The sequence below is a fragment of the Narcine bancroftii genome, chromosome 11 (assembly GCF_036971445.1).
Source record: "Narcine bancroftii isolate sNarBan1 chromosome 11, sNarBan1.hap1, whole genome shotgun sequence".
Lineage (NCBI taxonomy): Eukaryota > Metazoa > Chordata > Chondrichthyes > Torpediniformes > Narcinidae > Narcine > Narcine bancroftii.
In genome coordinates this window covers 23226552-23249467 of record NC_091479.1, presented here as the reverse complement: position 1 = coordinate 23249467, position 22916 = coordinate 23226552, and the positions used below count along the sequence as shown (strand labels likewise).

The following is a 22916-nucleotide window of genomic DNA, read 5'->3' as shown; positions in this document are numbered from 1 at the left end:
CTCTGAAGACCTCACTTCTTGGTAACCTCCAGTATTATGATATGAATAGTTTATTCCCTTGACACTCTCCCATCCTTCTTTTATTCTTTCCTTTTTTTCTCTTTTATGGGGGTTTGGGGGAGGGATGGGGAGGATTTTGTATAACACGTATCATTTTTAGAAGTTCTTTATTGAATGAAATGTATTTGCTGTTGTGGTTTAAAAATTGCTAAATAAAATATTCAAAAAAAAAAAGTGTTACAGAGCCAGTGACCTGGGTTTGAATCCTGCACTGTCTGCAAGGAGTTTGTATGTTCTCCCCGTGCTTGTGTGGGGTCCGGTTTCCTCCCACCGTACAAAATGTATCGGGGGCGTAGGTTAGTTGGGTATAAAATGGGAGGTATAGGCTCCTGGGCCGAAATAGCCTGTTACCGCTGTTACGAGTCCAGAGGACCCCAAAACCCAGCAGCAATAGGTATGCACCACGACAAAGGGTAACTTAAGCAAAACTTGCTTTTAATTATCTTTGAACATGAAAATAGAATCAAACTTTAACTTATCTCTATTGACTCACTTAGCCTAATGCTAAGCGCACGTGTGTGTGAATTCAGGAAAGTTCTTTGGTTCACAGCCCAATCTCATTGCTTGCAGGTCATTCTTGTACTGTGCACAGAAGTTAGCATTAATAAAGTTCACCAGGCTTTGGTGCTTAACAGCTAAATGGTTCCCACTCAGAAGGATTGTTGTTAGTTTTCAGAGAGAGAGTTTTTCTTGTTTCAGGTCACCACAGAGTTCCTTTCTGTTTTTCCTATTCCAAGGGAAACACCGGACAGCCGGTCCTCTCCTTTGAACAGGCCATCTTTCAAAGCTTGCCAGCTTGCCCCTCTAGAACCGATGTCTGTGTCTCTCCTCTCCCTCCAACTCTGAAAGCAAAGCCTGTTGTTTTTCTTTGCTCTCTGCCTGCAAAGATCACATGACCTTCCAAGACAATAAATTCTGTTTTCGAGACAAAGCATCTACTGCCTGTTGTTACATTTGTTACCTTTTGCAAATAACAGTCCATCATGAGTCGGTGAGCACTCTTGCAAAACCTCTGTGTTTTAAAGTGTTTGTGTGTGACCTGCTCAAACAAACCTTTCCCAATTTATCACCCAAACACCTCTATCTACTCTGTCACACCGTGCTGTACGTTGAAATTTAAAATGTTAAAAATTCCTCAAACAGGCCATTTAAAGCCCATCAGCATCAAGACTGGGCAGTCGGACCTTGCGGAGCACCGCTGTGTCTCCACTCTCCCATATCGGCTGCAAGAGCAGTGTTGCTGTTGCAGTAGCTCTGGCTGTGCCACCATTTTCTTTCCTTGTATGGGGTTAGTTGTTAATCGCTGTGCATGGGCGCCGCAGGCTCGTGGCCTAGAAGGGCTTGTTGTTGTGCTGTGTCTCTTTGCCTGCTCTTCTCGGGGACTTTAGTATTTGAGTGAGAAGGGTTGGATTTGGCACGGGAAGGCTGGAAGTCATAACCCCAAATGAAAATCCGCATGGCTGAATTGTAAAAAATATCATAAAGAACAGCACTTTCACACCAATCATTTTTGGAATGATCAATGTTTAGATCATTTCAAGAGGAATAGAATCTTAAGAGCAGGGATGTGATGTTGAGGGTTTATAAGGCCCCGGTGAGACCTTGTGCAGCATTGTGAGCAGTTTTGGGCTCCTCGTTTAAGAAAGGATGTGGAGAGGGTTCAGAGAAGGTTCACAAGGATAATTCCAGGAATGAAAGGGTTATCACATGAGGTGCGTTTGACATCTCTTGGCCTCTGCTCATTGGAATTTAGGAGAATGAGGGGGGAATCTCACTGAAATATTTTGAATGTTGAAAGGCACGGGCAGAGTAGAAAGGTCGTTTGCCACGGTGGGAGAGTCCAGGACAAGAGGCCACAACTTCAGGATTGAAGGGTGTCTGCTTAGAACAGAGATATGGGGGGGTGGGTTTTCTTCAGCCAGAGGGCGGTGAATGCGTGGATTCTGTTGCCACAGGCGGTTGTGGAGGCCGGGGTCATTGGGTGTATTTAAGGCAGAGATTGATAGGTTCTTGATTAGCCAGGGCATCAAAGCATTGTGGGGAGAAGGCCGGGCAGTGGGGCTGATTGTGAAAATGGGTCGGCTCATGATTAAATGGCAAGGCAGACTCGATTGGCTGAATGGCCTATTTCTTATGGTCGTATGGTTTACTTCAGGGTAAATTAACTGTTCACTCCTTCACAATGATGCTGTGCTTTGCAAGCTGTTTGTATTTGACGCAGTTCACAGTCGACTTCACAGGTCAGGCTCGGCACTTCCCAATGTGACCACCCCACAGAGGCAATGTGTAAATTGGATAATCTTTGCCATCTGAGGCAGGAAATGTCACAAAATCACTGGTGAATTACCAATGTTTCATTGAAAGATTTATCCTCTCCAGCCCCTTAAGAAATCAGTATTTTTCGATGAAACTCAAGATCCATTCTGATGAATCTCTCCTAAGGACACAGCTCCCATGGCAGGAATAAATGTGTTGCATCCCCTCTAACGCCTGGAGAGACCAGGCCTTTCCATTAGGCCATCAGACCTATCACTCTCTCGGTGTCCCCTGCACACACACTCATCAAAATACCCCTTCCCCCTCTGATTCCTTGCCTTTGCCATCATTTTACACAAGGAACAGTTTACAATTGCCAGCTAATCTCAGAGGAAACCTCATTGCAAATAGACTAATTAGTCTAGAAACAAAAATCAGAATGTTACTTCCAGATATATGGTTGTAAAGAGCAAAGGTCACTTTCAATCTTTTGTTGGGAAGAAATTCTTCCTATAACAAGGATTTGTGTGGTCTCCAGGGTACATTAATAGAGGTGAGCATTTTCACTGGTAAATATATGGGCCAATTTATATTGAAATGATGATGTAATAATAAAGCAGTAGCGAGATGGAAAATTATTTGTATCTGAGTTTAATTCTGTTTCGTTTAAGTGAACTTTGGGAAGGGCCTTGACAGTGTTTTAACAGAAGCACAACTGAGAGAGTTCTGTCCGGCTGCATCACTATGTGGGACGGGAGCTGCAAAGCTTCGGACCGGAAGCCAACGCAGGGGATCGTCAAAACGGCCGAGAAGTATCACCAGGGTCTCCGTTTCCACTATTGGCGGCATCTACTGGAAGCGTTGCTTAACAAGGGCTAAATAATTATTGAGGGCCCTTTCCATCCAGCACACAGTATCTTTGACCCACTACCATCAGGAACAAGGTACAGGAGCATCAAAATCAGGACGGCCAGGCTGGGACAGAGCTTCTTCCAGCAGGCTGTGAGATTGGTGAACAGAATTCTGTTACCGAATCATCCCAATATATTTATATTTAAAACACTATCTTTTTATATGTGTGTGGGTGTGTGTACGTATAAATCGAGTATTTGTATACACACATAAACACACTATAAATAAATATACACACACTTACACCCACACCCACAGTATATATTCAGTACTGTACATAGATATTTACAGTCAGTTGGTTATAAACTTGAACCTGAACCAGAACACCTGGAAGAAATCCATGCCATTAGAAGGGGAACATGCAGACTCCACACTGACAGCGCCAGAGGTCAAGATTGATCCCAGTCTGTAGGAGCATTGAGACAACAAACAGGTGAGTTGCTCCGTGCCGACATCTCATGGAACACGCTGGTTTCTGCTTTTATTCTCAATGTTTGGCGAACTCTTCCACTGGTGCTCCAGGTAAGGTTCCTGGCCTACCCAGTCACCAAGCAAAAGCCTCTTAAACAAGAAAGTCGGCAGACACAGGGGTCGAGCTCAAGGGGCCATTGTGCTAGAGGAACTCAGCAGGTCACGCAGCACCCAGAGGAAGTAAACAGTGGCGAATGTTTCGCGTCTGGGCCCCTCGTCTGATATGTGATGTACTCCCTGCGGCTGCTGCGCAACCTGCCGGCTTTCTTCAGCGTGTTTGTGTACTCATCTTACGTTTGGTTTAGCTTAGACAATCGAGGCCGATTGGTGGTAGGAACGTGGCTGGGAATACCCTCCCTCCACCCCAGGCAGGACATGGCAGTAGCTTGGGGAAGCAGCAGAAGCAAGGTTGGCCATCGTGCCAACTCCACCTCCGAATAGGCGCCGTTTTATCAGGTTGTACTTGTACAATCAGATGGCAATAAACTTGGCTTGACAATTTATTTTCATGAATGTCTCAAAATTGGTTGTCTTGCAGCAGCGTTAGAGTGCAAATATTGCTATACATTACATTTCAAAAATAGTGCGAGAAAATTGGAAAAAGTGAGGTGGTGTTTGTGGTTTCCATTGTCCATTCAGAAATCTGATGACAGAGGGGAAGCAGCTGAGTGCTCGTCTTCAGGCTCCTGATGGTAGCAGAGTGAAGAGGGCAGGGCCTGGGTGGTGGGGTCCTTGAGGATACTTGAGACCCCGTTTCTTGTAGACGTCCTCGATGGAGGGGAGTCTGGTGCCCGTGATGTCGCAGGCCGAGTTCACAACTCGATGGAGTATTTTTTAGCCCTGTGCAATGGCACCTCCATACCAGACAGTGACGCAACCAGACAGAATGCACCTGGAGAAATTTTCTAGTATCTTCGGTAACAAACCAAATCTCCACACAGCAGAGGGCAGGGCTCTGAAATCAGAAGAGACGCCGTCAACAGCAAGTAAATCCAAGCCCAGAGAGACCAACGACATTGGTGCCACTATTGCGTTCGCTGCTCAGAGGAGACAATCACTCCAGCTCAAGAATGAGCAGCTGGAGAAGGCCATTCATCCCATCCTGTATGCTGCACTGTTCGATAAGAAGATCATGGCTGACTCTTCGCCTCAGCGCCACTTTCCTGAACCAAGCCCAGATCCCACTAATACTGGTCACTCGCTCCTGAGAGCACTGCAGAGAACTCTGAGGTTTCACCAGCCTCTGGGTACTGTCATTTCTGGGATTCTGAATATGCCAACCCTTTCCTTTGAAGGCTGCTGGAGAGATTTGGGTCCAGTCTGTGTAACCTCGATGTACAACCCCAGGAATCAAACGCCATTCTCTTGACCGCAAGCTCATCAGCTGCCAATCTCAGAACTGGAATGTCTCTGCACTTGAAACCCCTTGAGTGAAGGCTTCTTAAAAATCAGAAATGTTGGAGAGACTCGGCCGGTCTTGCAGCGTCCAGAAGAGGTAAAGATATATTACCGGCGTTTCAGGCCTGAGCCCTTCTTCAAGGTATGAGTTTTTAAAAACAAAAGAGAGACAACAGGGTTAAATAGTTGTGCTGTGGGGAAAGGTTTCTTGTCACCCAGACCAGCTAATCCATCAGAATTTTGACTACCTGGCTCAGCATCTGATGTTCCTGGGCAGTGGGGTGGGTTTGCGGCAGCTTCACTATCCCAGTGACCAGGTTCGATCCTGCCCTTGGCCTTTTCTGCCCACACTCTTGTCCCCCATTGTCCCAAGGACAAGCTGATTCAGTGGATTAATGGGATGCTGTAAATGTCCCCCAATGTGTCAGTGATCGAGAAGTTTTAAATGTTCAGCATGGTAAAACACGTGTATGATATGTGTGTAAATTTAAGAAAAGTTATTTGGTTCACAGTTCAATCTCACTTCTCTGGTTGCAGGCCATTCTTATACTGTGCACAGAATTTAACATGTATAAGGTTCACTCGGCTTTGGTGCTCGAAAGGTAAATGTTTACCACTCAGGAAGGTTCTTGTAGGGTTTGCAGAGAGAGATTTGTTGTGCCAGGATTTCCACAACTGGGGTACCACCATTAGTCATCTCAAGGTCTTGCTGTTGAAACTTGCCCCATCAGGGTTTTCCAGATGGTAACCTCTTTCTTTCAGGCTATCACAGAGTTCCTTTCCGTTCCACTTATTCCAAGAGAAACATCAGACAGATAGCACTTCCAGCCATCCGCCACTCTGGAGCTTTCTGCTTCCAACCAGCTTCTCCTGGCTTGTTTCAACTGTGACTGTTCAGTCTCTTTCAGTGTCACCCACACACTTCTTGAGAGAGCTTGTTGAACTTCTCTCTCTCCAACTGCCAAAAAGCCCATGTGACTCTCTCACTTGCAAAAAAAACTCCACCTTCTTCAGCAAACAACAGGAGTTCTCCCCCTTGGTCAAGCTGTTGTCTTAGGTAAACAAAACCAAGGAGTGACCTTTCGGTGAGCACTTTCCAGAAAGGTCAGAAGCCTTGTAGTTATCCAACCATCCAGCCTGTCTCCAATTCCAAACGATGGTCTATTCATTTCATGATGTCATTTCAGTTCGCACCTACTTGTGAAATGTGCATAAAAGTCTCCAAAGATCCTTCACTGAATATGAATTCTTCAGTCTTTCAAATAAGATCTGTTTTAAAATGTGTGTATGTGTGTAACCTACTGTAATCTTACCAAATTCTCCCAATATTTATCCATTACACAATCTAGTCTTTCCTGCCCTCACTCCCTAACATCCAAGAGTCTTTTCAATGTCCCTATTGTACCAGCCAGCAGCAGTACATTTCAGGCACCCACCACTCTTTGCTTTAGAATTTACCTCTCCCAACTCCCCTAAACTTCCCTCCCCTCACCTTGTACAGATGGTACCTGTTACTGTCCTCCCAGGGAAAAGGTGCTGGCTGTAATAGATGGATACAGGTGGGAGGGTAGGAGAAGGAAGCTGAGAAGTGATTGGGGGAGAGGAGGGGTAAGCATGGTGGGTCTCTGATGGGAAGAGGGTGGGGAGGCTGGAGGAAAGGAGATAGGGGAATAGGGAATGAGAGAAACGGGGGGGGGGATTAACAGAAAGTGGAGGTCGATATTGATGCTGTCTGTTTGGAGACGGGTGTTGTTGCTCCAATTTGTGTGTGTCGCCGGTTTTGACCATGCACAAAGCCCCGGACAGACATGTCAGCCTGGGAGCGTGGTGCGGGATTGAAGTGGGCGGCCACTGGGATGCCCTTACTTCTGCAGCGAGCAGAGCGAAGGTGCTCAACTAAACCATCTCCCAGTTTCTCCGATGCAGAGGAGACCACAGCTCGATGCAGTAGAAGACCCCTGCCGATTCGCAAGTGAAGCGTTGCTTCACTTGGAAGGATTGTGCGGGGGCCCCGAACGGCGGTGAAGGAGGAGGTGTGGGCGCAAGTGGAGCATTTAATGTGGTTTGTCAACCTTGCTTCATAAGACACGTTCTCCAATCCAGGCAGAACTCTGCCAGGCAACCCTCCCCAAAGCATCTCAAGAAGTCTCCTTTTCAGTGTAGAACAGAAGTCCATGCCTTTAAAAGGTTTCAGAGAAGGAGACTTTTATAAAACCTGAAATACCAAAGAGCATCAGTGGAAGATGCAAATGTCTCTGGGGGCCTTTCTCTGGCCTGCTGAGTCTTTACAGCAGTTATATTTCAGGTTTCCTTCAAGTTTATTTTCATCTGATTGTATAAGTGCAACCCGCTGACACCGTTCTCTGGTCCTCCTTGCAAAACACACAACCAGACATAACACACGTATAGACAAACACTACATATTCAGGACGTATTAATCTATTCAAATAAATAGTCAATATGAGAGTCTCGGAGGGTTAGTGGGAAGGAGCTGTTCCTCAGCCAGGCGGTGCTGGCTCTCTTCCCCGACGGGAGGAGCTGAAAGATGCTGGGTGGAAGAGATCCTCTTCAGACAACGATCCTGGTCGATCATGTCGATGGGGAGGGGGGTGGTTGGAGCGAGACTCCAGTGATCCTCTCTCTGGTCCTGTGGATTGACCTCCGATCCATTTCTCTGCAGCAACCGTACCCCACAGGGATGCAGCCGGCCAGGACGCTCTGGATAGAGCTCCAGTAGAAGGTTGACATGATGGTGGCCGGTCGCCTTGCCCGCTTCAGTCTTCTCAGGAGGTGCTGTCGCGGCTGTGCCTTCCTGACGAGTGAGGAGGTCTGCAGTTTGTGGGTTGTCATAAGCTTTTGCGAACCCGCAGAGAGCAGCCCACTACAGAGGTGTGTGTTCCTTCTTGCAGCTGTCAAGTTCGGTCGGATGTCGAAGAAGCAGAGGGACAGCCTGTACGCGGAGGTGCAGAAGCACCGGCTGAAGCAGCAGAGAGACCGCCCGCAGCCCCCCGGGGAGGCAGAGCCCCTCACCCCACCCTCCAGTGGCCTGGCGGAACTCAGCAATGACCTCAGCCACCTGTATGTGGACGGGAGCAAGGCCGACTCGGCGGACAGCAACCTCTACCTGCATATTCATCCGTCTCCTGACCAGTCTGGCCTGGACATCAATGGCATTAAACAAGAGCCCGTCTGTGAATATGCAATGGCCCCCGAGTTCTTCCCTTACACCTCCTTCATGGACGGCGAACCCTCCCCGGCTGCCTCGATGACGGAGCTCGGTAAGGTCCAGGCGTCCCCCAAGCACTTTGGAACAGAACTCAAAGTGGGCGTCGTAAAAACATGCTGGAGGAACTTGGTCGGTCTTTCAACGATTTGCTTTTCGTGAATAATGGAAGATGGGCCGAGCTCCTCCAGCATTTCGGTGTGTTTTTACTACAATCACAGCATAGGGGGGTGGTGGGGGGAAGTGGGGCTCCTGAACCCTGCCATTCCTTCTGTCTGAACCCCATGGGGAAGAGTGGTTGGTGAGTGGTGGCGGAGTTCCTCCTGTGGGGAGTGTTTCTAGCTCCGCTGGACCCGAGCTGCTGTGCTCCACGAGATCAGGGACCCCACTCCACCTTCCCGCTACTGGACGTGCTCCACCATTCTCCCTTGGTCTTGAACATAAGGTATCCTGAGAAGATCATCCAAAATTCAAGAATCCTTCATCGTCGTGTACACAAAATTGCCTTCTGTCTGCCGTAAGGCACAGCGTTGCCATTAGTATTGCCTGGTGCCCCTCACGGTACAAGAGATCCCTTCACTGACACCGAGGGTCCGTGGATTGGCCTCCACATCGGCAACACGAGCCCCAGATCCAAACCTCCGCCGGGATAGGGAAGCCTTCAGCGCTCGAAACCCTTTGGGAGCCGTTCTTGCCTTCTCGAATCCAGGCTCCGATACCTGGTTCCCCTGAGCCGATCTCTAGCAGCTCATGCGGGTCCCCCGACCCTATGGATCACTCAGCTGCCGAGCTCTCGCTGGTCCACAGCCGAGGGCATTGTCCTGTAGGTACAGCTGAGCCCCTCGCTGGCCCACCCGCTGCCATCCTGGAGGGTCATCTTCTCTGCTTCTTCTCAACACCCCCCACCCAGACACCCACCCCGCCAGACGTTCTTCCTGTTTCTGGTCCCCTCTGTCGGTCCACTGGTCCCTAGCGTCTCTAACCTTTTGTGATATGATGGCATCTTGGCCACGGGCCCATGGTTGTAGTTGAAAAGCAGCATCAGTTCCTCCAATAGACCGTCTGGACGGAGCCGCTGGCGTTAGGACTGGATGGTTGAACCCGTCAGAGCTGTGTTCCCGGTCTCCACAAGTCGAGCGCTGCTGTTAAAGCATCTCCGTTATTTTTCTCATTCATTCACCCCTGTCCTTGCTGCCCCCGTTCTATAGGATCATGGACGATCGTTAACATTTTCCTGCACTTGGGCAAATATTTTGAATCCTGGAATATCTAAACTCTTAAATATGGTGACCAACCCACTCTAACACTCTTCAGTTGGTTACTGCCGGCCAGCAAGCTTGTCCTGCAAAATCCACCCATGTAACCTACTAACACTGAATGGTTTTGAATTGTGGGAGGAAACCGAAAGCCCTCGCACACAACTCCATACAGGCAGTGCCACATTCGAACTCCGATCGCTGGTGCTCTAAGATCTTGGCGCTAATTGATACATTAACTTATCCTCATTGCGGATTCATCCCCATCTTCACCGACTGGCTGAGGACTGAGACTGTGAGCCTGGCTATAGGCTGAGATAGCACAAAACAGGCCCTTCTGCCCAACTCACGTGTGCCGTCCAAAAGGTCTGTCCAAAGTAATATAAATTCCCTGAATTTGACCTATACCTTGTTCAAATCATTCCCATTACTCTACCTGTCCAAATGTTTTTTTTTAAGGATTGCATTTGTTGTATACAAACCAGAGGACATGGGTTAAGGGTGAAAGGGGAAATGTTTAAGGGGACCATGAGGGGAAACGTCTTCACACAGAGAGTGGAGGGAGTGTGGAACGAGCTGCCAGCTGAATTGGTCCGTGTAGGTCAATGGGACGAAGCACCAGTTTCCGCGCTGTGTGGGTCTGCGGGAGGAAAGCGGAAAGTGGTCATGGGGAGAGCTTGCAAACTCCACACAGGTCAGGATCAAGCCTGGGGCTGTGAGGCAGGACCTCTAATGCCCATGCCACTGTGCTGCCCTAGGCTGGATGTGACTCCTGTGTCTGGCACAGGACCCTGCAGCCAGTACAATTCCGTCTGCTCTTCCCGGTATGACATTCCACTACTCTCCTGTGGTCCCAGTACAACTCTCCCCTCCACGCTCAGAAGGTCAGGCAATGTCAGTGAGTAGCTTTGAGCTCCTCATTCAACAAAGGATAAGGTAGATCAGCATTTTTCATTGCTTTCACACAACACATTTTTGGAATGATCCACTTCAGGGGGAATAGAATCTAAGAGCAGGGATGTGATATAACCATTTACGGAGCGGAAACAGGCCATGTCGGCCTTTCGAGTCCACACCGGTTCATGAGAAGAACTCCACTAGCTCAAATAACCCTCCAACCCCCTCACCTCCTTGACACATCCAACCTTCTCTTAAATGACAGAAGGGACCCTGACGCAACTATCTCATTCGGAAGTTCACTCCATTCTGCCACCACTCGCTGAGTGAAAAATCCACCTCTAATATTTCTCCAAAAGTGTTGCTCCCTTACCCTTAACTCATGGCCTCTTGTTCCAACCTCCCATGCATTGATGTTGAGGGTTTGTAAGGCCCTGGTGAAACCTCTCATGGAGAATCGTGAACAGTTTTAGGATGTGCTGTCGTTGGAGAGGGTTCAGAGGAGCTTCACAAGGATGATTCCACCAATGAAAAGGTTATCACATGAGGAGCGTTTGACGGCTCTTGCCCTGTACCCGTTGGAAATTAGGAGAATGATGGGGGATCAAGTTGAAACATTTTGAATGTGGAAAGGCGTGGACAGAGTAGATGTAGAAAGGCTGTTCCCACGGTGGGAGAGTCTAGGACAAGAGGGCAGAACTCCAGGATTGAAGAATAGAGATACAGAGGAATTTCTTCAGCCAGAGGGTTGTAAATCTGTGGAATTTGTTGCCACAGGTTATCCCTAGTCATTGGGTGTATCTAACATCGAACACTACAGCATCATACAGGCCCTTCAGCCCTCGATGTTATGCTGACCCATATATTCATTTCAAAAAACTACTAAACTCTCCCTACTCTGTAACCCTCTATTTTTCTTTCATCCATAGAACATTACAGCCCACTAAAATAGGCCATTCGACCCTTCTGGTCTGTGCTGACCAATAAAACTAGTGAGTCCCACTGACCCTGCTCTCATTCCAGACCCCTCCCATCCATGTATTTATCCAATTTATTTTTAAAACTCAAGACTGAACCTGCATTCACCACATCCGATGGCAGCTCGCTCCACCCTCCCACCACTCTCTGAGGGAAGAACTTCCCCCTAATGTTCCCCTTGTACCTCTTCCCTTTCTGCCTATAGCTATGACCTCGCGTATTTATCTCCCCCAGTCTAAGTGGAACAATCCGACTCACGTCTAGTCTGTCTATACCCCTCATAACCTTATAAACCTCTCATTCTTCTTCCTTTTCAAGGACTATAGTCCTAACCTATTTAATCTTTCCCGGTAACTCAACTCCCAAAGACCTGGGAACATCCTAGTAAATCTTCTCTGCATCTTTCAATCTTATTGATATCCTTCCTGCTGCTGGGTGACCAGAACTGCACACAATATTCGAAGTGTGGCCTCACCAATGACTTGAATAACTTCAACATAGCATCCCAACTTCTATGCTCACTGCTTTGATTTATAAAGGCTAAGATGCCAAAAATTGTCTTTACAACTTTGTCCACATGTGATGCTGCCTTCAGGAAACAATGTACCTGTATCCTCATATCTCTCTGCTCCTCCGCGATTCCATGTGCCTGTCTAAAATCCCCCTAATGTTTCAACCTCCATCACCACATGGCAAGGTATTCCAGGCACACAACTCTACCCCTGATGTCTCCCCTAAACTTCCCTTCCTTCACTTTGTAACATTTTAAGTCAGGTTCTTGATTAATCAGGGCATTAAAGGCTTTGGGGAGAAGGCTGGGCAGTAGGGCTGAGTGGGAAAATGGGTCAGCTCATGATTAAATGGTAGGGCAGACTCGATGGGCTCAACGTCTTATGGACAGGGAAACATGGAGCTTTCACGATGGTCAAAGGTTTGGGATCCTCGGCCTATTCATTTCTGTGGCCATTGACATGATTACCTGCTGTTCCCTGCACCCTGCAGAGCAACTTGCACAGAACATTGCCAAGTCCCACATCGAGACCTGCCAATACCTTCAGGACGAGCTGCAGCAGCTGATGTGGAGCACATACGTGCAGGAAGAGCTGGAGATCTACCTGAACAAGGTAAGGCGCACACGGATCCAGCCCGGCAGCTCCCTGCAACGCTTCTTCGTTATTCTCGGCCAAACCCTGGATGATAACACAGTGTTTTTCTTCCACCCCCCCCCCCCCCCAGCCCCGGGAGGTGATGTGGCAGTTGTGTGCAATCAAAATCACTGAAGCAATTCAGTATGTGGTGGAGTTTGCCAAGCGCATTGACGGATTCATGGAGCTGTGTCAGAATGACCAGATTGTACTTCTGAAAGCAGGTACCCAGTCTCCTCTTTCTTTCAGCATAGAGAATGGTGGAAGGTTTCGGAGTTTTAAATACATGATGACAGAAGACCCTTCAAACCCAATTATCCAACCAATGTGTGCTTTTGGAGGGTGGGAGGAAACCAGAGCACCGTGAGGAAATGAACGCAGGTCACGGAGAGACCATAACTCCTTATAGGCAGTGGATTCGAACCGGGCCACTGTAAAACCGTCACACTCACTGCAATGGTTATTTCATCTATGGTCAGCATGCATACATCACATCACATACAATCCTGAGACTCTTTTTCCCACGGGTCAGGCAGAATCTCTAATTACCTGCAACAGCCTTCAGGATATAGTGAAGCCAAGCAGCTGGTACCGGGCTGAGTACTAGGAACCTGTGCTGACCAACTGGCTAGTGTATACAAGGTGGACAGCCAGCATCTTTCTCCCAGGGCAGGGTTAGCAAACACCAGAGGACATCTGTACAAAGTGAAGGGAGGAAGGTTTAGGGTACATTTTGTTTTACACTGAGAGCTGTGGGTGCCAGGAATGCCTTGCCTGAGGAGGGGGGGTGGGGGGGTTAGTGGAGGCTGAAACAAAAGGGGTGCTTAAGAGACAGGCACATGGGTGAAAGAAAAATCGTGGGTTTTGAGGGTGGGAGGGTTTATTTTTTTAAGGTTAGCACCACATTGTGGGCCGAAGGGTCTGTTCTATGCTGTAATGTTCGATGTTCCATTCTGATTCTTCAACCTCTCTCTCCAACGTTACTATTAGACCATAGGACACAAGAGCAGAAATAAGCTATTCAGCCCATCGAGTCTGCCCCGCCAATTTAATCTTGAGCTGGTTCATTTCCCCCTCATCCCCACCCACTGCCCAGCCTTCTCCCTATAACTTTTGATGCCCTGGCTAATCAAGAACCTGTTGATCTCTCAAGAGATCTACCTGTGGTCTCACCAGAGATTTGTAGAGTTGCAATATGACCTTTCACATCTTGAACTCAGTCCCCCGTCTAATGAAGCCCATTGGCCTTCTAAACTATCCTATCAACCTGCTCGTCAACATAGAGTTGTATGGATTTGGACACCAAGATCCCTCTGTTCTTCCATACTGTTAAGTATCCATACTTTAATCCTCTACACTGGCTTCTAGTTTGTCCTTCCAAAATGCATCACCTCACACTTGTCTGGACTGAACTCCATCTGCCACTTCTCTGCCCAACTCTGCATCCTGTCACACCTTCAGCTCCATCCACAACTCTTCCAACCTTCGCATCATCCGCAAACTTACTGACCCATCCTTCCGCCTCTTCATCCAGGTCATTTATAAAAGAACAGGGGTCCCACAGCAGATCCACTAGTCACCAAACCAGGCAGATTTGTGGTGGAATTTGACCCTGGGATGGGCAGTCGGGAATTACCAGGATACTTGGGAAGACCATTGAGGAGGTGATGAATGATGCAGAGTGCGGAGAGCCTGGGAGGGTCAGAGGGAGGTAGGTGGATGGTCCAAGGGTGTTTGATCCCCCAAAAATAAAGAGCAGAGGCTGGCTGGGGATATAGAGGGAGGGGAGAAAGGTCAGAGTGGGCTCCCACTCCCCAGCTCAGGTCTCTAAGCATAGGTTCTTCTCCTTCCTGCCTTGAATCTGGGGCTGGACGTTCCAGAATATCTTCATCTATGGTAATATGGAGAGCCAATCCCAACTGGTGTAAAGCTTCCCCTCCCTTCCCTCCTCCTTTTGATCTCCACCAATCACCTTCTGCCTTGTGACCACTCTTCTCCCCCTACTCTTTTGTTCGGAAGCCTGCCAACGTTTTTCCGTACCCTGATGAAAAGCCCGAAACGTCCTTATGTATTTTTACCTTTGCTGAGTTTCTCCAGCTTGGTGTTTTTACTTCAGCCATGGTGTAAAGCTGTTATCATTTGGTTCTGCTGCGGATTCCCTCCCACCTCCATCCCTAGATTTACCCCTCCCCCTCACCAGTCCACCTCCTTTCAACTCCCCATCTACCTCTCTACCCACCCACCTCAATACCCCACTCACCCTTCTCCCATCCCTTCAGTCCCTCTCCCTCCCACCCTTCTCCTCTCTCTCTCCTTTCTCACCCTTCTCTGTCTCCTCTCTGTCACCTCCCCTCTCCGTTCCCTCCTCCTCTCACCCCTCCCACCCGCGAGGAGTCAGGACCCTCCATCTGGGAGACCCTTCATCTGGGAAATCCTGTCTGGGAGTCACTGTGTCTTATAGACCCTTCATCTAGTAGACCCTCTGTCCGGGAGGCCCTCCGTTTTGGAGACCCTTCATCTGGGAAATCCTCCATCTGTTGAACTCCTGTCTGGGAAGTCTTCTGTCTGGGAGACCCTCCATCCGGGAGACTATCTATTTGACCCTCCAGCTAGGAAAATCTCCGTCTATTTGACCCTCCATCTGGGAAATCCGCTGTCTGGGAAACCCTGTCTGCAAGTCGCTGCATCTGATGGACCTTCCCTCTCGTAGACCCTCGTCCATGAAACCCTCTGTCTCATCGAACCTCCGACTGGGAAGCCCTCCGTCTGGGAGATCCTCCGTCTCTGCCTTGGCTGAATGGAGTCATCCCCTCAGAGAGCCTTGCTGCGTGGAGACAGGCCATTTGGCCTATTGTGCCCATACTGGCCATCCATATTCATCCTATCTTCCAGTATTCAGTCTGTAACCCTCCATACCTGGGTGATTCAAGTGCTGACCCAGACACTTCCAAAGTGCTCTCATCGACCCAGTGTCTTACAAATAATCACCAGTATGGGTGAGAAAGGTCTCCCTCCCTTTGAATCTTCTCCCCACCCCCCACCCACTCTAAATTCATTTCTTCTCCAATTATCTTTCTCTGATATGGGGAAAGTCTACCCTCTGTATACCCCTCATAACATTTCATACTTCAATCAATCTCTCCTGTGCTCCAGGGAGACCAGATTCAAGATTATTTTCATGCCATAAAACAGAAAATGTAATACAGGGACACAATCCTTTATCCGGAACTCTTGGGGGACAGTGTGTCCCGAATTTTTCCGAAATTCAGAACAAAAGCCAACTGCCCCAGATTTAAGCCCACCCGAATTGTGCTGCCGTATCCACCCCCCTTCCAGTCACGCTGGCGTGTCTCTCCCCTCGCCCTCCCGAGTCGCGCTGTCGTCTCTCCCCTTTGCCAACCCGAGTTGCACTGCCGTCTCTCTCCACCATCCGCCCGAGTCACGCTGCTGTCTCTCTCCCCCCCACCATCCACCCGAGTCGAGCTCCCGTCTCTCCCCCACCCACCACCCACCTGAGTCGTGCTGCCATCTCTCCCCCGCCCCCTACCACCCAACCTAGTCGTGCTGCCGTCTTTCTCTCTCTCCCTCCACTGAACCAGCACCAGGAAAAAAATGCCGGTTCTTGGAGCTTTCCGGATTTTAGATGTCCGGATAAAGGATTGTGTACCTCTACTAGACAAAATTTTCTTTATTCTACCATAAGGCAGACAAAGATTCGCCATCAGCAGAAATTGCCATGTGCCCCTTACAGTCAGAGAAAGAGAAACAAAAGTGAGCCCCCCCCCCCCCCCCCACAGAGACACCGAGTGTCCTTGGATTCGCCTCCAGCGCAGCTGCAAAGATTCATATCCAAACTATTGGCAACCTAAGCTCCAGCTCTGAACCTCCGACATGGTCAGCGCTCTGGGCACCCCCTCGCTTCCTGTTTCCGATACCTCGGGCCCCTCCTGCCAGTCTCGAGCCAGTTCTCCAGCAGTCCACAGCCTGGTGCGAGTCCCTTGACTGCAGCCGCCAACAGCCTGCGTGGGTTCCTCGCCTTGAGTCACCGACAGCTTCTTCAGCCCCTCGCTGGTCACTGTCCCATGGGTCGTCTCTTCCACTTCTCCTTCTGAAACTGTCCTCATTTTATGATGGCCTGGGCCTGTCCTCTGCTTCCCCAGAGTCTGCCATTCATTGAAGGTTCTGCCGATCACAGGCGTTCTAACCCCACGATTGCAGGATTCTAAAATCTTGTCTCTCCACTCAACATAAACACTCCACCCCAGGCAACCACTTGAAGAATGTGCCCCGCTTCACTTTCTCATGATGGGGTACAGGAGAGGCAGGGACGTCCTCTCATGGTCCACCTGCTGGGGTCTTGGTGCCCCTGTGGAGGACAAGAGAACTCCATCCCCAGGTTGGCTTATGGGTTGGAGTCTCCAGGGAGTCTGATCTCAGGAGGGCTGAGCCTCCGGTTGCAGTCAGAGGGAGGTGTGGAATGATCTTTGTCACCACAGGCAGCTGCTGGCTTTGTCAGCAAGGTGCTGGAGAAGTTGCCGGGGTTTAGAGTTAGTTCAGAGGGAAGGGGAGAGGTCAGCAGAGAATGGTTGGAGACCGGGCTTCATTGCCTTCCTCTGCCCTTGATTGACTGCCTGCTCTCCCTCTGTGCTGTCAGCCCTGAACTGTTGACATTCCCTCCACGTCGTCAGGTTCTTTAGAAGTCGTGTTTGTCCGAATGTGTCGAGCTTTCGACTCCCAGAACAACACCGTCTACTTCGACGGGAAATTCGCCGGGCCAGACATCTTCAAGTCCCTGGGTAAGGAGAAAGCCCTTGTGATGTCCATTCCCTCCATCCCATACTCATCAGTCCTCTCCATTCCCCCGTCCCAAACTCATCCGTCCCTTCTATCCCTCCATCCCACACATCCGTCCTCTCCATTCCCCCATCCCATACTCATCCGTCCCCTCCATCCCAAACTCATCCGTCCCTCCAATCCCACACTTATCCGCCCCCTCCATCCCACACTCATCTGTCCCCTCCACCCAACACTCATCCGTCCCCTCAATTCCACACTCCCCCACCCCTCCACCTCCTATCCGACACTCACACCCTCCATCCTCCATTCCCTCTACCCCATCCCTACAGCCACCCCATCCCCACAGCCACCCCATCCCCACAGCCACCCCATCCCCACAGCCACCCCATCCCCACAGCCGCCCCATCCCCACAGCCGCCCCATCCCCACAGCCGCCCCATCCCCACAGCCGCCCCATCCCCACAGCCGCCCCATCCCCACAGCCGCCCCATCCCCACAGCCGCCCCATCCCCACAGCCGCCCCATCCCCACAGCCGCCCCATCCCCACAGCCGCCCCATCCCCACAGCCGCCCCATCCCCACAGCCGCCCCATCCCCACAGCCGCCCCATCCCCACAGCCGCCCCATCCCCACAGCCGCCCCATCCCCACAGCCGCCCCATCCCCACAGCCGCCCCATCCCCACAGCCGCCCCATCCCCACAGCCGCCCCATCCCCACAGCCGCCCCATCCCCACAGCCGCCCCATCCCCATCCCTACACCCCCATCCCTAAACCCCTCCACCCTCCATTTTGCACCTCCAAACCCACCTCCATCCACTCCCCCTCCAACTCCCCCACCCCCCCTCCAACTCCCCCACCCCCTCTAAACTCACCAACCTCACCATCCAACTCCTCCCCTCCTTCTGAACCCTCCACTCCCTCCAACCCTTCCACCACTAACCCCTCCATCCCTCTGACCCTTTAAGCCCCTCCACCCCACGAACGCTCTCCATCTCCCCATCCCCTCTAACCCACCCCGTCAAACCCCTCAATCCTCTCCACCATTGCTCCACTCTCACACCTTGCCCCTCCTCCTCCCTACCCCTCTTTCCCTCCCCCCCTCCACTCCCATCCCGACCTAGCCCATTTTCCTACCATTCCCTCCCCTTCCCCCCCCCACCATCATTCATCTCCTCCCCTCACCCTCATCTCCCCTCCGTCCTCCATTTGTCTGTGGTTGTACGTATTGATTTCGGTTTTGGGGTCTGGGTGTCGAAGCCGGGCCGAGGTCCCCCGAGAGGTTAGGGGTGGTCCACATCCTGAACCCCCGCAGTGCTTCTGACGACGGTGCTTCTGATCCAGGGTTTCAGCTGAGTGGCGTTGAAGAACCGGTGTCATGTTTCCGAATGTTTCAGGATAATGGCAGCTCGGGGGGAAGCTGCAGATGCTGATGCTTCCCTAAGGTACTGCCCTGGGCCCTGGTGGTTGTGGTTCCTTGTATTGTCACATAACAATGCATAAAAATATGACATACATGATATACTTCAACCATTGCCTGCCATGAGGCAAACATAGAGTCGCCGTGAGGATTCTCCTAACCATAGGAGAAAGAGAAGCAAATGGGGGTCCCTTCAGAGTCACCGAGTGTCCAGGGATTCACCTCCAGTGCTCCCACAGCCGCGCAGACTCCTGTCAATCCATCAGCCGCCCCAAGATCCAGATCCGAACCTCTGACACGATCAGGAAGCCTTCAGCACCCTTGGCCCTTCTTGCCCTCTCGAATCCTGCTGCTGATACCTTGTTCCCATGAGCCAGTCTCCAGTCACCTGCAGCCTGTGTGGGTCCTTCAGTCGCTGGCGGGAGTTTGGGAGGTTCCCAAGAGGGACATCTCCAACCAAGACACGTTCCATGAGCTGAGAAGAACTGTGAGTGTCGGTTATGATTCTGTTCAGACCAGTGTTTACTACAGACCACACTTCCCATGCCGTGTTCCCGGGTCCCCTCTGCCCTGCTTGCTGCAGAATTTTCCAAGGGCTCCGTGTGAATGTCCATCTCGCCCCCCCCCAAGATTCCGGAGCAGCTGCCTCTCTCAGGCAGAGAAGGGCTGGTGAAAGCTAACCATAGCCAGAGAGAGATTAAGCAGGAAAGTCTCCAGACACTGTGATTGCAGTTTAATACACAATTGTGCTGGAGAAACTCAGCAGGTCACGCAGCCTCCATAGGAAGTTTCAACCCTGGGCCCTTTGTCAAGGGATGAACAAAAATAAGCAGGCCCCTAAATAAAGAAAGAGGCGTCTACCGGCGACAAGATTGAACACAGTTGCCCTTACAGATCAAGTAATATACCAGAGCCTTCTGGATTGTAAAAGTCTTGTGAAGCGTCATGGTAGGACAGAGGTTCTCAACCATTTTTTTTCCACGCACATCATCCACTTTAAGTCATCCCTCTGCCATCGGTGCTCTGTGGCTAGTAAGGGACTGCTTAAGGTTGGATGTGGGTGGAAAGAAAAAGTTTGAAAACCACTGTGGTAGACTCAATATAAACATTTCAGCTTTTTAAATTTAAATTTGGGGTGGGGGGGGGTGGGAGAAAGGTAAAGGTTCCATTATTGTCCACACGATACTACATTTAGAGTGCAACATACATGAAATTCTTTAACAGAGTCGCCACTTTGCCCAGCGCCCCTCACAGAAACCTACAGCACCTGGTTCTCCCAGGTGGTCTCCCCTCCAAGTACAGACCAGGCCTGAGCTTGCTTAGCTTCTGAGATCAGGCGTGTTCAGGCTATTAGGTGCTGTTAAAACTGTAATAATATAAAAAGAAAATAGTGGAGGAGAAATTCTCAAGCCCCAGATGTGAGATATGACTAGTAACCGTGTCTGCCTGTCCCGCATCGGACTTGTCAGCCACAAACGAGCCTGCAGCTGACGTGGACTTTTACCCCCTCCATAAATCTTCGTCCGCGAAGCCAAGCCAAAGAAAGAAAGGAAAAAAAGGAAAATGAAGGTTAAAAAGAATTAATTTGAGGAATGTGGAAAAGATACAAGTCGATTACATCGGAGTAAAATCATAAAGTAAGATAGTGAGTCATAAATGACCCCCAGAACTTTTGGAATCTTATATCTGAATTATTAATTGAATAACAAATCTTTTCCCTTTTTCTATATTAGATTTTTTTTCTAAAAAAAGGTATATACAGTGCAGAAAATGATTTACAATTTATGTATGTTAGTGATGTACGGAGTATCTTATTTAGTTTATGTAATTGTCCGTTCGATCTTATTGAATTGTATCCTTATTGCTTGTATAAGATCTTTATTAAAATCAGTAAAAATATTTTAAAAAGAAAAAAAATTAAATTTAAATTTTTTACATTTAGACATACAGCACGGTGATGGGTCATTTCGGCTCACGAGTCCGTGCCACCCAGTTACACCCAATTAACCTACAACCCCACCCCAGGTACAATTCAAACGGTGGGAGGAAACTGGAGCCCCCCTGGGGAGAACCCATGCAGATATGGGGAGAACGTGCAAACTCCTTACAGACAGTGCAGAATTCAAGCCCCAGTCCCAATCGTTGGCACTGTAACAGCGTTGCGCTAAACCTCCGTGTCAACCATGCCACCCCTGACTGGCTGTCTCCATTTTCGGAATGGAGACAGTCAGCCAGTGCCAGTTTTGAGTACGTGACAAGCTTTAAACGGTGTGCAGACAAATACGAACTCCGACGGTGATTTACGTCCAGTGATTTCTTGGACATATTGGCTACAGGTAGACATTCCCAGTGCCCTGTGGCAAATGGTCCTGCACCGTTGTTTGCCAGACCTGTTAACTCCGTGAGCCAGTGGGGCAACCTGGGGAATCGTGTCCCAGTGACCAGGTATGGAGGTACCAGAGACTGGGTATGGAGGTCCCAGAGACCGGGCACAGGGTCCCAGTGAACAGTAATGGAGTACGATGCAGGTGTAGCAGCTCGAGCAGCCAGAGTAGGGGGGCAAGATGCAAAGAGTGAAACACAGACCCCTGATCCACAATGTGGAGGTCTGCAAACTACACCAACTCCACGGGCCTGAACCCACGGCCCTGGGGAACGCAGTAACACCGTCCCCACTGTCTCCAAAGGCCTGAACCCAAGGCCCTGGGGGAACACAATTACACTGTCCCCACCAACTCCACAGGCCTGAACCCACTGCCCTGGGGAACACAATAACACTGTCTCTCAGAGTTTGTTTCCATAGTGTATGAGGTGATCCTCCTGACCACTAAAGGGCATCGGAAGCACCATATTACCACCTCAGGTTAGATGCACAAAAATGGATGTGTCCCATGAGGTCGTATTGATATTAAAATATGAGTAATTTTAATGAACCCAAGATTCTTTATCACAAAATAGAAGAAACAGCACATGATACCAGGAGTGGATATCAGCAGGAGGCATTGGAAAGTGTGAAGCCTCCTGATGCTGTGAATTGGACTGGGAATGTCGATCACAAGTGCCAGTTGTTCAAACAACGATTCATGCTGTATCTACAGCCATTAGACTTGATAGCAAACCAAGATTGCACTGCTACTTACCCTGGTGGAACCTCAGACACTAAAGATTTTCAACATGTTTGTTGTTGCTGAGGCAGATGACGAGGGCAGGTTTGACAAGGTTATCAAGATGGACACTGCTCACCAAAGAAAACTGATGCATTTGAGAGGTACGTTCTTTACTCGCGCATGCAGCTGCAGGCAGAGAGATTTGATAATTTTTTAACGGACTTGAAGTTAAAACCAAGAACATGCAATTTTGGATTGCTGCATTCAGTGATCCGTAATCAAACTGTGTTGACAAGAAAATGAAAGAGAGATTGCGATGAAAGACAGAGCTTATCTTACCTGCAGCTGTGAAGATATTCCACGCCAATGAATTGGCTCTGCAGCATGCGAGAAAGTTCGGTGAGAGTGAAAGGGCAGGTGAAAATGAAGGCATAGCCTTAGCCTCAATGTCTGGAGGCACACAAAAACAGAGAACAAGACATGGGAATCAACAATAACACAAAGATAACATTAATGCAAGGGTCATTTATTTGGGTACAATTTCATCATCCTCTCATCTCCTCTCCTGCAGGTTGCGATGACTTGATCCACTCTGTCTTTGAAACCGGCAAAAGTCTGTGCGCGTTGCGTTTGGTGGAAGACGAGATTGCCTTGTTTTCTGCATACGTGTTGATCTCTGCAGGTGAGTCCCTCCGTGAGCAAGGCCACCCAACTTTGGCCACCTGACCATCTTCCTTCCCCCCCCTCCACCTTCGTTTCTCCCTTTGCAGGCCAGTGCCCTCGTTACAACCAGTGTCAATGTCCCTGAGATGGGTGGGGACATTCCGAGATTCAAAATCTGAAAAGGATGAGAGGTGACTGCAAGATTCTGTGAGGCATAGATAAGGTGGACAGTCAGCACCTTTCTCCCCAGGATGGGAGTAGCAGACACCAGAGGGCATCTGTACAAAGTGAAGGGGGTGGGGAAATTTAGGGGAGACACCAGGGGTAAATTTTGG

General features: G+C 49.6%; 1 protein-coding gene across 2 annotated transcripts in view; it reads left to right on the top strand.

Annotated features, from left to right (window-relative positions):
• Positions 1 to 22916, top strand: part of roraa (RAR-related orphan receptor A, paralog a) — a 459616-nt gene that overhangs the window by 280862 nt on the left and 155838 nt on the right. For both annotated transcript variants that reach the window (XM_069902931.1, XM_069902932.1), the window contains 5 exons: positions 8007 to 8375; positions 12454 to 12575; positions 12688 to 12820; positions 17285 to 17392; positions 22490 to 22600. In XM_069902931.1, the coding sequence (XP_069759032.1) occupies positions 8007 to 8375; positions 12454 to 12575; positions 12688 to 12820; positions 17285 to 17392; positions 22490 to 22600 (843 nt within the window). The remainder of the gene's footprint in view (positions 1 to 8006; positions 8376 to 12453; positions 12576 to 12687; positions 12821 to 17284; positions 17393 to 22489; positions 22601 to 22916) is intronic.